General features: G+C 35.3%; 2 protein-coding genes across 23 annotated transcripts in view; one reads left to right on the top strand and one right to left on the bottom strand.

Annotated features, from left to right (window-relative positions):
- Positions 1-12,811, bottom strand: part of LOC309641237 (uncharacterized protein) — a 487,119-nt gene that overhangs the window by 351,629 nt on the left and 122,679 nt on the right. The window lies entirely within an intron of this gene.
- PLEKHA5 (pleckstrin homology domain containing A5) overlaps positions 1-12,811 on the top strand; it is a 236,905-nt gene that overhangs the window by 143,455 nt on the left and 80,639 nt on the right. For 21 of the 22 annotated variants that reach the window (XM_082421056.1, XM_082421055.1, XM_082421059.1 and 18 more), the window contains 4 exons: positions 1,366-1,449; positions 2,911-3,031; positions 5,473-5,577; positions 7,946-8,018. In XM_082421056.1, the coding sequence (XP_082277182.1) occupies positions 1,366-1,449; positions 2,911-3,031; positions 5,473-5,577; positions 7,946-8,018 (383 nt within the window). The other variant, XM_082421050.1, reaches the window with a different exon arrangement.

Raw genomic sequence — 12,811 nt, 5'->3', positions numbered from 1 at the left:
GTAATAAGCATCAATTAACTAAAGGAATAACAGAAACACATTATATTCCACCAATCATTCTGTTGTCACAATAGTCAATATATAATTTTTTTTTAACTGTATACCTTTTCTTTTATACGGTTTTAGTTTTATTTAATAAAGTTTCTAGTACTTGAGTAACCAATAAAAATAATATTAGTGAAAGTTCAGATTTGGAAAAGGAACTTAAGTATCTGAAGTTTGCCAGAAAGTTTGTGGCTTGTGGTTATAAATGTCCTACAATACAGATCACATGTAATAATCTTTTAAGATTAACAAAGCAGCATTCAGTACAACATCTTGACAATTTTCCCCATAATGAAAGTAAGTTTTCTAAGATCTAGCACACCAATGATTGATCTTCCTTACAGGTTGCTTTGTGGTATGTTACTAAATGGGAAAAAAATATTTGTTTATGTATATTTTTTTAGTATATCAATGTATATTGCATATTATTTTGGTCATCTGTTATTTTTGGCTTAGATAAATAGTTTGGGATTTTTCTCCTCTCATTTCTAGAAAACAATAGGAAGCCTAATTCTATCATTTGACCTAGAAAGAATAGTATTTCTTTATATTTTATATTTCTTTATATTTTGTTTCTAGTATAAGGCAAAGGTCTTATTCTCCAAAAAATAGTCACTCTTTAATCAAACCAGATTTTTTTTCAGCAAACATAATACGTAGATTTTTCTTTGTGTTGTTGTTTGTACATTTCATTTAAGATTTTTGTTTTCTCCTTCTGATTCCATTTTTCTATAGCATACTTCAGGTATCATAAAAATCAATCCCATTACATTATTTATGTAAAGATTCCTTTGTGAAACCAAAACGCCATAAATTATTGCTCTTCCAGTGGTACTATGTTTTAATGTGCTGGTGCCCATCTGGTAGTACTGTTAGATTTATTTTTCCGTACATGAATTTGGCATTAGGTTTCTGTAATGTACCTAGATTGGCATACAAAATAATGAAGGTAGGTGGATACTCCTACTTTTCTGTGGCCCACCTGTCACGTAAGATGCAATGATTGTGGAGTCAGATGAACTTACTTTTGTTTATACAATAGAAGAACAAATTGAGGTCATACTAGGTGTGGGCATGGGGTTGGGAGTGGTGAGTCTAGCTGTACTGTAAAACTGTAAGTAACATTTACACACACGTGTACACACAGTAGATAGTAGAAAAGGTTATGTAGGAGTGTCAACACCTGGGGGTTTGAATTGCATCTCCTTTATTCACTAACTTTAATGTTGCTATAAAGAAATGTCTATTTTGCTACCAGGATATTTTTTTAAAGTTTGTGGTAATAGCACGTACATTTTCTCTTATTCTGTTTTCTTCCAGCCATAATGAAAGGAAAGTGACCTGTAAACATCCAGTCACAGGACAGCCATCACAGGACAATTGTATTTTTGTAGTGAATGAACAGTAAGTAAAGCGTTTCATGGAATGCCTCTGTTCAAAATGGGGTTAGTCGAAGTGTCCATCGACAGATGAGCAGATAAAGAAGATGTGGCACATAAATACAATGGAATATTACTCGGCCATAAAAAGAAATGAAATCGAGTTATTTGTAGTGAGGTGGATGGACCTAGAGTCTCTCATACCTAGTGAAGTAAGTCAGAAAGAGAAAAACAAATACCGTATGCTAACACATATATATGGAATCTAAAAAAAAAAAAAATGGTTTTGAAGAACCTAGGGGCAGGACAGGAATAAAGATGCAGACGTAGAGAATGGACTTGAGGATACGGGGAGGGGGAAGGGTAAGCTGGGGCGAAGTGAGAGAGTGGCATGGACATATATACACTACCAAAGGTAAAGTAGATAGCTAGTGGGAAGCAACCGCATAGCACAGGGAGATCAGCTCGGTGTTTTGTGACCACCTAGAGGGGTGGGATACGGAGGGTGGGAAGGAGACGCAAGAGGGAGGAGATATGGGGATGTATGTATATGTAGAGCTGATTCACTTTGTTGTACAGCAGAAACTAACACACCATTGTAAAGCAATTATACTCCAATAGAGATGTTAAAAAAAAAAATGGGGTTAGCATTGAAATTGCTGTTATCCATACTTAATACAGTACAATTTAACAGTTTTCTTATCTGGACATTTGCAGTCAAGTATAATAACAGAATGCCATCTGTTTACTATGTATGGTATAGAAACATGACTTAAAGTTTTTTTTCATGAGGAATGTAATTCCAGAAGCAGTTTTTACAATAGCTCAGACACAGATAGTAAACTCAAGAGCGCAGGATGCAAGGTCAGGGAAACTGTAAACTTGGTCAAATTATTAAACTAATTTGAGCTTAGTTTTTTCATCCATAAATCAGAGGCAGTGGTAATTACCATTTCTAAGGATTTTTGTAAGCATCAAATGAAATATGTGTGAAAATAGTTTATATACTATAAATTTGTTCACAAAACTTAGCTATTGGTATCATTATTGTTGTTTTCTTTTTTTTTTGGCCTCGCCTCGCGGCTTGCAGGATCTCAGTTCCCCAACCAGGGATTGAACCCGTGCCCTCAGCAGTGAAAGCACAGAGTCCTAACTCCTGGACTGCCACAGAATTCCCTATCATTGTTACTGTTTTCAATATTAGAATTGCTAATCTTGTAATTAAATTTTTAATGTTCCAGTTAGATGACCAAGTAGCATATCTGTATTAAGGCTTATTAAAATAAACATGATATTAAGTTGTGCTTAATTATTTTTAAAGTAGTTATAAATATTAAGCTCCAACTCTAGAGCTTATTAAGCTCTAACCAGTACCCAGCTGTTTTGAAAAAGTCAGACACCGGCATTGTTAACTCTAGGGAAATGTTATTGTAAAGTAGTTTACATAAACAGCAAGTTCTAGCGTTCTGGCATATTATATTTTCAGGACTGTTGCAACCATGACATCTGACGAAAAGAAGGAACGACCTATAAGTATGATAAATGAAGCTTCTAACTATAACACGACTTCAGACTACGCAGTGCATCCAGTGAGCCCTGTAGGCAGAGTAAGTTATTTTGCTTACTGTTAATTATTGATAACTGGTATAATTGGTAATATCTATTACTGTTACTCTTAATGGACTTAGAATTTAGAATAATCATTTCATTTTTATTATTACATGAACCTAATTACGTTCGAGGTAATTGACATAAGCAGTGGCTTAGAATATAAAGTAGTAAGCTTATATTTTAATAATTTAATGACTTACATTTTTTAAATATTTTAGAGTTCAGATTTGGAATAATTTTACAAATGTAATGGATGTTTGTGTGAGAAAATGGCAGTTTATTGAATCAACTTAAGTTTTAATGGTGAAGATTAATGTAATGGCCTAGAACTCCCATTTTCTGACTATTAAGTATGCCTAGAATAATATATATTCTATCATATTATACTGTTTTTTTAAAATGTAAAATCTTTTACTGCTAAAGGGAAACCCATCAAGCCACTGTGCTTGATGACTGACGTGTTTAGAACCCATGATGTGAAAAGTGCCGTAGCCACGTGGAAACAGAAGTGGGTGGCGTTTCTTTGTAATCAGAAACAAAAATGTTCATTGTTTAATCTCTAATCCCAGACTTGTGTGTCTATAAAAGTTTGTAGTTATTGCTTCGTATACTTTAATCTATAACGTTAATGTTTTAAATTTAGAATTTTAATATTAAAATGTCTTCAAACTCGTAGAAAACCTGCCGCTAAATCTGAATAAATAGTTGCTGTAACGTTAATGCTCAGGTCCTAAATTAAGGATAGCAGGAAAATCAAGGGATGATAAAAAGAATTTTCTTTATTTAGAACGTAATTGTGTATTTTATAATAGTAAAACAATTGTAATAGTAAATTATGGTTATTGTAAAGAAATGGGTAACAGACAATTATCTATTTTAAATGCCTGTTAAGGTTTTTTAAATGAAATATTGTAGAATATTACAAGTAAATATAAATTTTCAAATAATGTAAATTATTTCTAATTCTTGTATAACATAAAACACTAGCAGGATAACTCAGCATTATAATGCTTGTAAATTTATACTAATTAAAATCTAGAAAAATGACTTACCAGTTGAGGGCCAGTAAGTCATTGTCTGGAAAGAAGTTTGGAGCCGTGCCTCACACTTTACACCCAAAATTTTCCAGATGGATCAGGTGTTAAAGCAGTAAAAACAGAACTCTAAAAGCAGTACAGAAAACAGTGGAAGTTTTTTTAAAATAAACTCAGAATGCAGATGGGCTGTCTAAAATATGACATAAATCCCAGAAGTCAAAATAGAAAATGAGAAATTCAACCACAGAAAACTATCATGCATGCATAATATCTGTAATTCATATGATAATTAAAGAAGTATACTGAAGAGTAGGTATTATATATGCAGTTATTTGAGAAAAAAAAAAGAGATATTCCATAACTATGAAAGCAGTTATTCAGATGGATAGACACATATATACACACTGGTATCAGTCGCCTCACAGGGCTGTGTTTGGGTTGTTTGGGTGCTGGGGTCCAGAGGTGAGAAGTAGACTGGTCCTTTTGTATCTTTTTGTACCATTTGAGATTTATACTGTGTTTAAGCATTATCTGTTCAAAAGTATATTAAAATGTATCCCCCAAAAATGGTTGATATTGGGCCTTAAAATTCTATTATGTACTAATACAAGCCTCATAAAAGGAGATTCTAATGTAATGTACTAGATTTCCAAAGATTCTAGATAAGTTGAAAAATAAGAGATAAATTGATATTACTTACCTTCATAGAGAAATTCAAATTCAGCTTCTTTGTCTTTATGTTTGTTGGTTACTGCTATCATTCCACCAAGATAAAATGTTCACGATAAACACAGCAGTATTTTAAAAGATTATGTGTACTTTTAAGAATATGGTAAACACCATCTGTCTGGTATTATCCACATTCAGAGTTTGTCCGTAAAGAAGAAAACACTACATGACGTTAAGCAGATCCTTCCAGTCTTGTTTTGACTTGATGTGATATGTTTGTTTCTATTTTATCTGTTAGATTTGCTCTTGTGACATGGCACTGTTAACTTTAATTGGAGCAACATGATTCAATGCAGATATAAATCAAAAAGTGCTGTCATTTGGTTTATTCTTTGAAATGTGTTAATATTATTTTTACTCAAGGTTCCTTCTGTTTATCAGGTAGTGCCACACACTGTGCCTTTTTAAAAATTGTACACGCAGATTTTAAAGGAGAGAGATTTGTGATCCTTCTGTAATATCCTAGAGAAGGAAAAGTCTTTGTGCAGAATTCTTACATTTGAAACAACTAAGACACAAAAGTGGAATTGCAGTAATTCATCTGAAAAGATTAAATCCTGGAAGTTTCAGAAATCTGAAAAGAGATTAAAATTATGACGATGAAAAATAAACTCAATATCTAGGCATTAATACTACATTTTTTTGTTGGGCTTTTTTTTTTTTTCCCTTAGACTTCACGGACTTCAAAAAAAGTTCATAATTTTGGAAAGAGATCAAATTCAATTAAAAGGAATCCTAATGCACCTGTGGTCAGACGAGGTTGGCTTTATAAACAGGTATTTTTTTTCTTTTTTTTTCCTATTTGATGTGAAAAAAGGACAGAATCAAAAGGGACCTTTTCTACCAAAGGCACATAAGACAATTGTATAGAGTGGAGAAAGAACTGTAGAGTTGGTCATCCAGATTCTTCACTTCTTATTACCACGGAGAGAGTTAGGGGAACAATGGAGAAAGAAAAAGTAATGAATGTTACTTAGAGATATTGTGGGTGGGGGTGGGCAGGTATTTCTAAAGTTGAAATTAAATATATGCTGCCTGAAAATGTTAGGAACAGCATGCTAAAATTATCTAGGCAGAAATATTTTTTAAATGGAAAAAAAAAACAGAGGTATTGTACATTTTTCTGTCCTATAAAAATCATTCAAGAAATGTAGAATTATGTACTTCTCTGCTTTAATTTATAGAGAAATCTGATCGTAAGTTGAGATTTTTCTGATTTTTTCAGATTTTTGCTTCTGTGCTCTCAAGACCGCTCTCTTAAGTGTCTGTACTGTTTTTTCTTTTTTTTGTTTGTTTGATCAAGCATGGGTCACTCAGATACCCTGATAAGTTGGGGTTTGTATTGTTCCATTATCTGGGAAACCTGGTAACTAAGCTTTTTTGGAACACTGTTGTACATTTTGGAATTAGTAGGGATGCATGTACGTTGGACTTGGTGACATCTATTTGGATTGCTCAGAGGCTTTTGTTTTCTTTTTCACTTTCTGGTTTGCAGCTGGGTTTCAGATAAATGAACTCCAGATAACTGAGATAACTCGGCACTCAAGACCTTTGTCTTTCTTTGTCCAGTCTCTCTGATTCTACATGTATACAGATGATGCAGAGCAAGTTAAATATTAGTTCACTGATGGTGCTAATTTATTCTGTCAAATATTGCTAATTGCTTTCAGAGGGCCTAATAATTATATTCATTATAATTCATAATGACTTTGTTACGAAACATTCATTAGACCTTGTCCTGTCTGAAAGTTGGGCGGCAATTAAACTACTGTATTGGCAGAAGACCCACTTAAAATCCAGAGATTTCCCATTAAGATTAGTTTCGCCAATTTCTTACTGAGTTGATTGGGTATGTAACTTGGATACCAACTTTTCATTTTTACTTAAAGATCATTTACTATATTTTAACCATCTGACATTTAAACTTATCCAAGCTAAAAGGTTTTTTTAACTAGACTTTCTAATGAGTCCAAATTCTATTGAAATAGCTCCATGTGATATTGAGCTTTATAGAGGATATAGGGTTCCTTATTTTAAATGATTGCTGTTCTTATTTCTTGATCCCTTGGTTAATTTAGTATTGCCAAAGCGTTACCAACCAGTTTCTCTACCATGAGTGTTTATTTTGTAGTAGGTGTGTGACTTACAGAGAATATTTGTTTGTAGAGCCGCTTAAAGATCTAAACTTTAATTATCTGTACTAAAGAGATAATTAATTAGGAGATTGAAAATACCATGTAATTTGGGAGGGCGGGGGAGAGCTTTCCTTAGTGTAGCTGTCAATTTTAAGGACAGATCTCTTACTTAAGGAGATTTTTACCCATATAATTTCTTCAGTTCTAAAGACATTTTTAGATGATAGTCACAACTAGAAGTAAACTAAGAAATATAAATCAATGCACATACAAACTGACCTCTTTTTTGCCTTTGTGTGTGTGTGTGTGTGTGTGTGTGTGTGTGTGTGTCTGGGTCTGTGTTTCGTTTTCTCTTGTGGTTTTGCTGTAGTGCATGTGGGAAGGTAATTTTCATTGAAATTGTGATTTTGTTTGAGCTTGGCGTTTTTATTACCTAAATAACTTAGAAAAAGCTGCCAAGTAGGTACTCTTTTCTGCTGGATAAGCAAAACCCAAGCTGTTTATGTAAGAAGAAAAAAATGTTTATGAAATGTGTTTATATGCTAAGGTTCCTTTATTCACAATCATTTAAAATCACATTACCTTTGGAATAATTTCAAATCACATACTTTTCTTCTTGTTGAAGATTAACATATTTATTAAATCTGGTTTACCAGAACACACACACTGCTGCACAGTTACATTATTCTCATGCTAGCAGACGTGTTCAATAGAGTGGATTTCAGATTGCTTGCAAATATGAAACCAAATCACATTACTTCAACAGAATTCCTTTTACATGACAGTATTACTCTTCAAAGACCAGTATACTTGGGACTATCTTAATATGATACAAGTCCCTAGAAAACTAACCCAGAATTTTGCTTAGCATTTTAGTTAGATTTCTGTATAGCCTATGTCGAACACACCTTGTTTTAAAAGCTTATTTTAAACAAATAAGAAAACCAGAAATGAGTTTTAATTTTCTGAAATGAAAAAAAAAATCCTTTAATATGCTGATCTAATGCAGGACAGTACTGGCATGAAGCTATGGAAGAAACGCTGGTTCGTGCTTTCTGACCTTTGCCTCTTTTATTATAGAGGTGAGTTTACCGTAAACAATAGAATGTATGTTAAGTATCAGATACTCTTTTAAAGAAAAAACATTACAAATCTTTTTGCTATTTTATGATCAACAAATAGTATCAAGAAAATCTTTTCTTTATTGACATACAATTCTGAGTAATTCTGAGTAAGGCGGGACAGAAGGCAATATCGTGCTTCAAGCAGATTGGTCTTAGTTTGGTCCAGTTTCTGTAATCTGATTGTGCTGAACTGATTTGTTTTGTGTGAAGAACATGTGAGTATTCACTCTATAATGTTATCCTTGAATTCAGTGCCTAATAGATGAAAAACGTTAGTTTGATGTTTGATTTTTTACTTGTCAGTTTTGTCAGATCTAGCCATCAGTCCGTTAGAGATCCCATTCTCCCCAGCAAATGATTTTAGAGCATTAGATTAGAGACTGCTATGATGTACTAGCAAATAAGAAAAATAACATAGAATGTATTTATTATGATCCCTTCCAGCCCTCCCCCCCCCACACACACACCTTTTTTTAAAACAAAAAGACCTCCATGAAACATTGAGAAAGTTACAGTAAGGGATACAAACCAGGCTACTAATGTTGGTGGAGAAGAAATAAAGGTATTATTAAAGGCAGTCTTCATTTCTCTCTCTCTCTCTCTAATTTTTTTTTCTTTTTTAAAAATTTATTTATTTATTTATTTATTTATTTTGGGGCACGGCGGGTCTTAGTTGTGGCTCGCAGAATTTTTCCTTGCGGCACACGGGCTCTTTGTTGTGGCGCGTGGCCTTCTCTCTTGCTGTGGCTCAGGGGCTCCAGAGCGTGTGGGGACTCTGTAGCACGTGGGCTCTCTAGTTGCGGCATGCGGGCTCAGTAGCCCGGCAGCACGTGGGACCTTAGTTCCCTGACCAGGGATCCAACCCGAATCCCCTGCGTTGGAAGGCGGATTCTTTACCACTGGACCACCAGGGTAGTCCGTCTTTTTTTTTTTCTTTTTCTTCTTCTTCTTTTAATGTTTTCTGGTTAATAAGTTGTTGATTAATAACAATTTTAAGTCAGAGTCTAGAGAAGTCTCTTATCATGTGCCATGTGGATCTGTTAGATACCACAAAGTTGGTACAAACAGAGAAAGGGGTGCATAGGCTGTGCTCTCCCTAGAAATCTGCTTCAGCTACAATATAAAATCGTGAACCTGGACAACCATTCCTTCTTCCCTAAAGTCTGGTTGGAAACAGTCACTAAAGAATTAGATTGTCAGTGCATGATTACTCATTTATATACTACAGAATACAATAGAATTTTAGAACCTATTAGCAGTTTTAAAATTTACTTTGTGATTGTCCAGAAAAAGGTGTGACAAAATTCTGTGGTCATCTATCAAAACAACATGTGCATATTGACCTTCAGATTTAGAAATTACTAGAATTGTATTCATCTTTTTTCCCCCACTGAATACTGTGGTTGAGAAGTACTGCTGAGTCAGAATTAACCAGACCTATAAAATTTCATTTTGTCATAGAGATGTTGGTCAGGCCGCAATTGTGGTATTATCTTTAGTTAAGTGCCAGACTTACTCTACAATTTTCCTTAAAGGTTTTCCCAGTCTTGCAGAAAGTCAGGATTTGTAACTCATACATTATTCCTAAGCTTATAATTTGTACTTTTCTCCCTTTTTCAGTATGTTTTATAGACTATTTAGAACTTTAAATAAGAACAAGAAAGTGTTTGTTGCTTCTCATATAAAAATTTCTTAGTGTTAATTTGCAACAAAAAGCGCACTGAGTTTCTTGTCTTTTGCTGTTATTATTGCCTATGGAAAGGTGCTTGCTACTTGTCACCTTTATTAAAATAGAAAAACTTTTAACCTAATTTGAAAGAAGTAAAGGTGAATTCAGAAGCCATGTTGAGTATGAGATTCCATATTATTATTAACCATATGCATTTTACATTCAGTGTACTTATTAATTTTAGTAAGTTCCCCAGACAGGAGGAATGTAAAAAAGAAGATATAGAAAGGAAAGAAATAACATTTAACTCACTTCCATTCTTCAGATGGTTGGAAAGAAGCATATAATACTACACTCTCACTATTTTATCAATAGGAAATGTCAGATTTTAAATAAAAACTATCAGATTTTAGTGAGATGATCATAATAGCTTGCAATTTTTGGAACATTTACTATATGCTAAGCACATAACATTATGATCTTGTCCATCTCTTCCTCACAGCCACCTGATAAGGTGGCAAATCTTATGATGCCCATTCACACGAGAGGAAACTAAGGGCAGCAAGGTCCAATTGCTGGCCTGTCTCCCCTGGCAAGTCTCAGGGCCAGGATCTGCACCCAGACACTTCTCCTAAACACCCAGATCTCGTCTTCTCTCTCTCTCTTTTTTTTTTTTTGGCCACGCTGCACAGCTTGTGGGATCTTAGTAGTTCCCTGACCAGGGATTGAACCCTGGCCCACGGCAGTGAAAGCGTGGAGCCCTAACCACTGGACCACCAGGGAATTCCCAATCTCATCTTCTCTTGTACCCTGAATACAATGGCCCCATTCATTTCTTCCGTATCTCTCAAAGCATTTAATATACTAACATACAGAATGTGCTGTCAGAATTTTTTGACAGGTTAGTCTGTGTTTTACAGATATGGGAAATAATACAGAGAGAGAATAAGAGCTTTGCTGTTTTTTTTGCAATAGGATAGCATCCAATACCAGATGGAAGCCCAGGTTCTCACTGTTCTTTACAATATACCAGGCATATCGTGAACACTGTGATAAAGTACTGAAATTGCTCTATTCTATAGTCAGTCTGTTGATGAAATTTACCATGGGGCTCAATTCACTCAACGAATGTTTACTGAGCAGGACCTGCTTCGTTCCAGGTATTTTCAAAATAGCAGTGAAAGAAAGCTTCCATGAAGCTTGTCATCTAGAGAGGTCAGGGAGACAGTAGATAAACTCAGATAAATAAACAAGACCATGGTAAGTGTTTTTAGGAAAATAAGGTCATGGTATGAAAGAAGGGCATGGGGCAAGGGCCTCTTTGGATGAGGGCTCTGAGCCGATGTTTTAGGTAGCAAGATCCCAGTGACAAGGAGCCAGAGTGAGCAGAGTATTCCAGGCAGGGGGAGCAATTGTGCAAAGGCTCTATGGTAGGAAAGTGTTTGGGATGTTGAAGGAGCAGAAAGAAACCAGTGTACCAAGCAGGGAGGTTAGCAGTAGGGAAAGAGATGGATGGGAGATTGCACCAGTTTTGGATTCTATTGGAGTTTAGGTTCTGCCCAAGATACCATAAGGAAACAGTTGTGTATTTTTAAGCGTAAGAGTGATATGCTTTTGATTTACATTTCAAAAAGCTCACTCAAGCTGCTGTTAGAGAATGAGTTATAAAGGGGAAGGAAGGAAACAAGAGTTAGCAGTTACTGTGTAGAAATGATGATGGCTTTAGACTAGGGTGGTAGCTAACAGAGAGCTCTTTTGATGCACCAGACATCTTATTAGGTGGTAGGATGCAGAAATTAACAATATAAACCCCTCTCCTTATGGAACTCACAGATTAGCTGAAGGAGTCTGAGAAAAAATGTTACAGTATTCAGTTCTGTTGATGAGTGTTGACCAGGCCTGTACAAGGAAGGGATTAGGAAAGAAGGGTGATCTTGACAAAGGATTTAGCATGTACAAAGCATGAGTGAGCATGGCATATTTGTAAAATAACATATAGGACTTAAGGAATGAAGGTTATGTCTGAAGACCTAGCAAGAGTAAAGGCTAAAAAGTAGATCAAGGCACAAAAGACATTTGTTTGTTATTCTAATGAATTTAAACTCCTGTCTTGAATACAAAAATAGTATCAAGATCAAGTGTACATTTTAGAAAAATCACCGTAGCACTTGAACTAGAAGCCAAGAGACCAGTTAGCAAAATATTGAAGTATTCTGGTGAGGAATGATAATGAGTAACAATATTCCGGTCTGTAAGTTATTTACCCAGCTGTAACTGTATGTATTTCTTGTCTTGTTCCCAAACGTCTTTAAAGCAAAAGAAGGAATGGAGGGGGGTGGATCTAAAATGTCACTTGAATCCACTAAAATGTTGAGATTTTATGGTTCCTGTCCCAGGTTGTGTTCCTCAGGAAGCGAGCCTTGTGATGGAGATCAGGGTGCAAGAGGCCTATTGGGGAGTGTCCTTGGTATCGGGACCTGGGCCCGGGAACGGAGGGAAGTAGGATGGGGCAGAGGGAGAAGTTAGGCTGCCGTGCAGTCTAAGAAAGGCCTGGCTGACTCCCCGTCCCCAACGAGGAGTTCATTCTTTCTACAAACATCACTCAGTTCCTACCCTTGGCTTGGCAGTATACGAGGCCCTCTGGGTGATAGAAACTAAGACAGTTACCTAGGTAGAGTTAAGACAGTAAAAAAATATCAATAAGACAGTTGCCTAGGTAGACAGTTACCTAGGTAGAGAACTAAAAAGAAAGCCATGATTAGGAACATTTAAGTAATCTAGCAGGGGGCTCTTCGGATAGTCATTTGACAGATGAAGATTTTATATGCCTTCAGTTTTATGTAATAATGGCAGTAGTTACAGAACACTTAGTATGAGCTGAGTGCATTATTGCGTTCATTATGTCTGTTAACTCATTTAACCCTCACAACAAGTTCCTTAGTGGTAAGTCTTGTTTTCCTCAGTTTTATAGTAGATGAAACTGAGATGCCCAGCATCAGTAACTTGCCCAAGATCTCAGAGCTGCTTGGAATCTGGCCAGGAAACAGTCCATGATAATCCAGTGAAGTCACCCTGTGCTTAT

The sequence above is a fragment of the Balaenoptera physalus genome, assembly GCF_965194825.1.
Source record: "Balaenoptera physalus genome assembly, chromosome: 13".
NCBI classification, from domain to species: domain Eukaryota; kingdom Metazoa; phylum Chordata; class Mammalia; order Artiodactyla; family Balaenopteridae; genus Balaenoptera; species Balaenoptera physalus.
The sequence above is the reverse complement of the archived record's forward strand: the minus strand, read 5'-3'. Positions and strand labels throughout refer to the sequence as shown.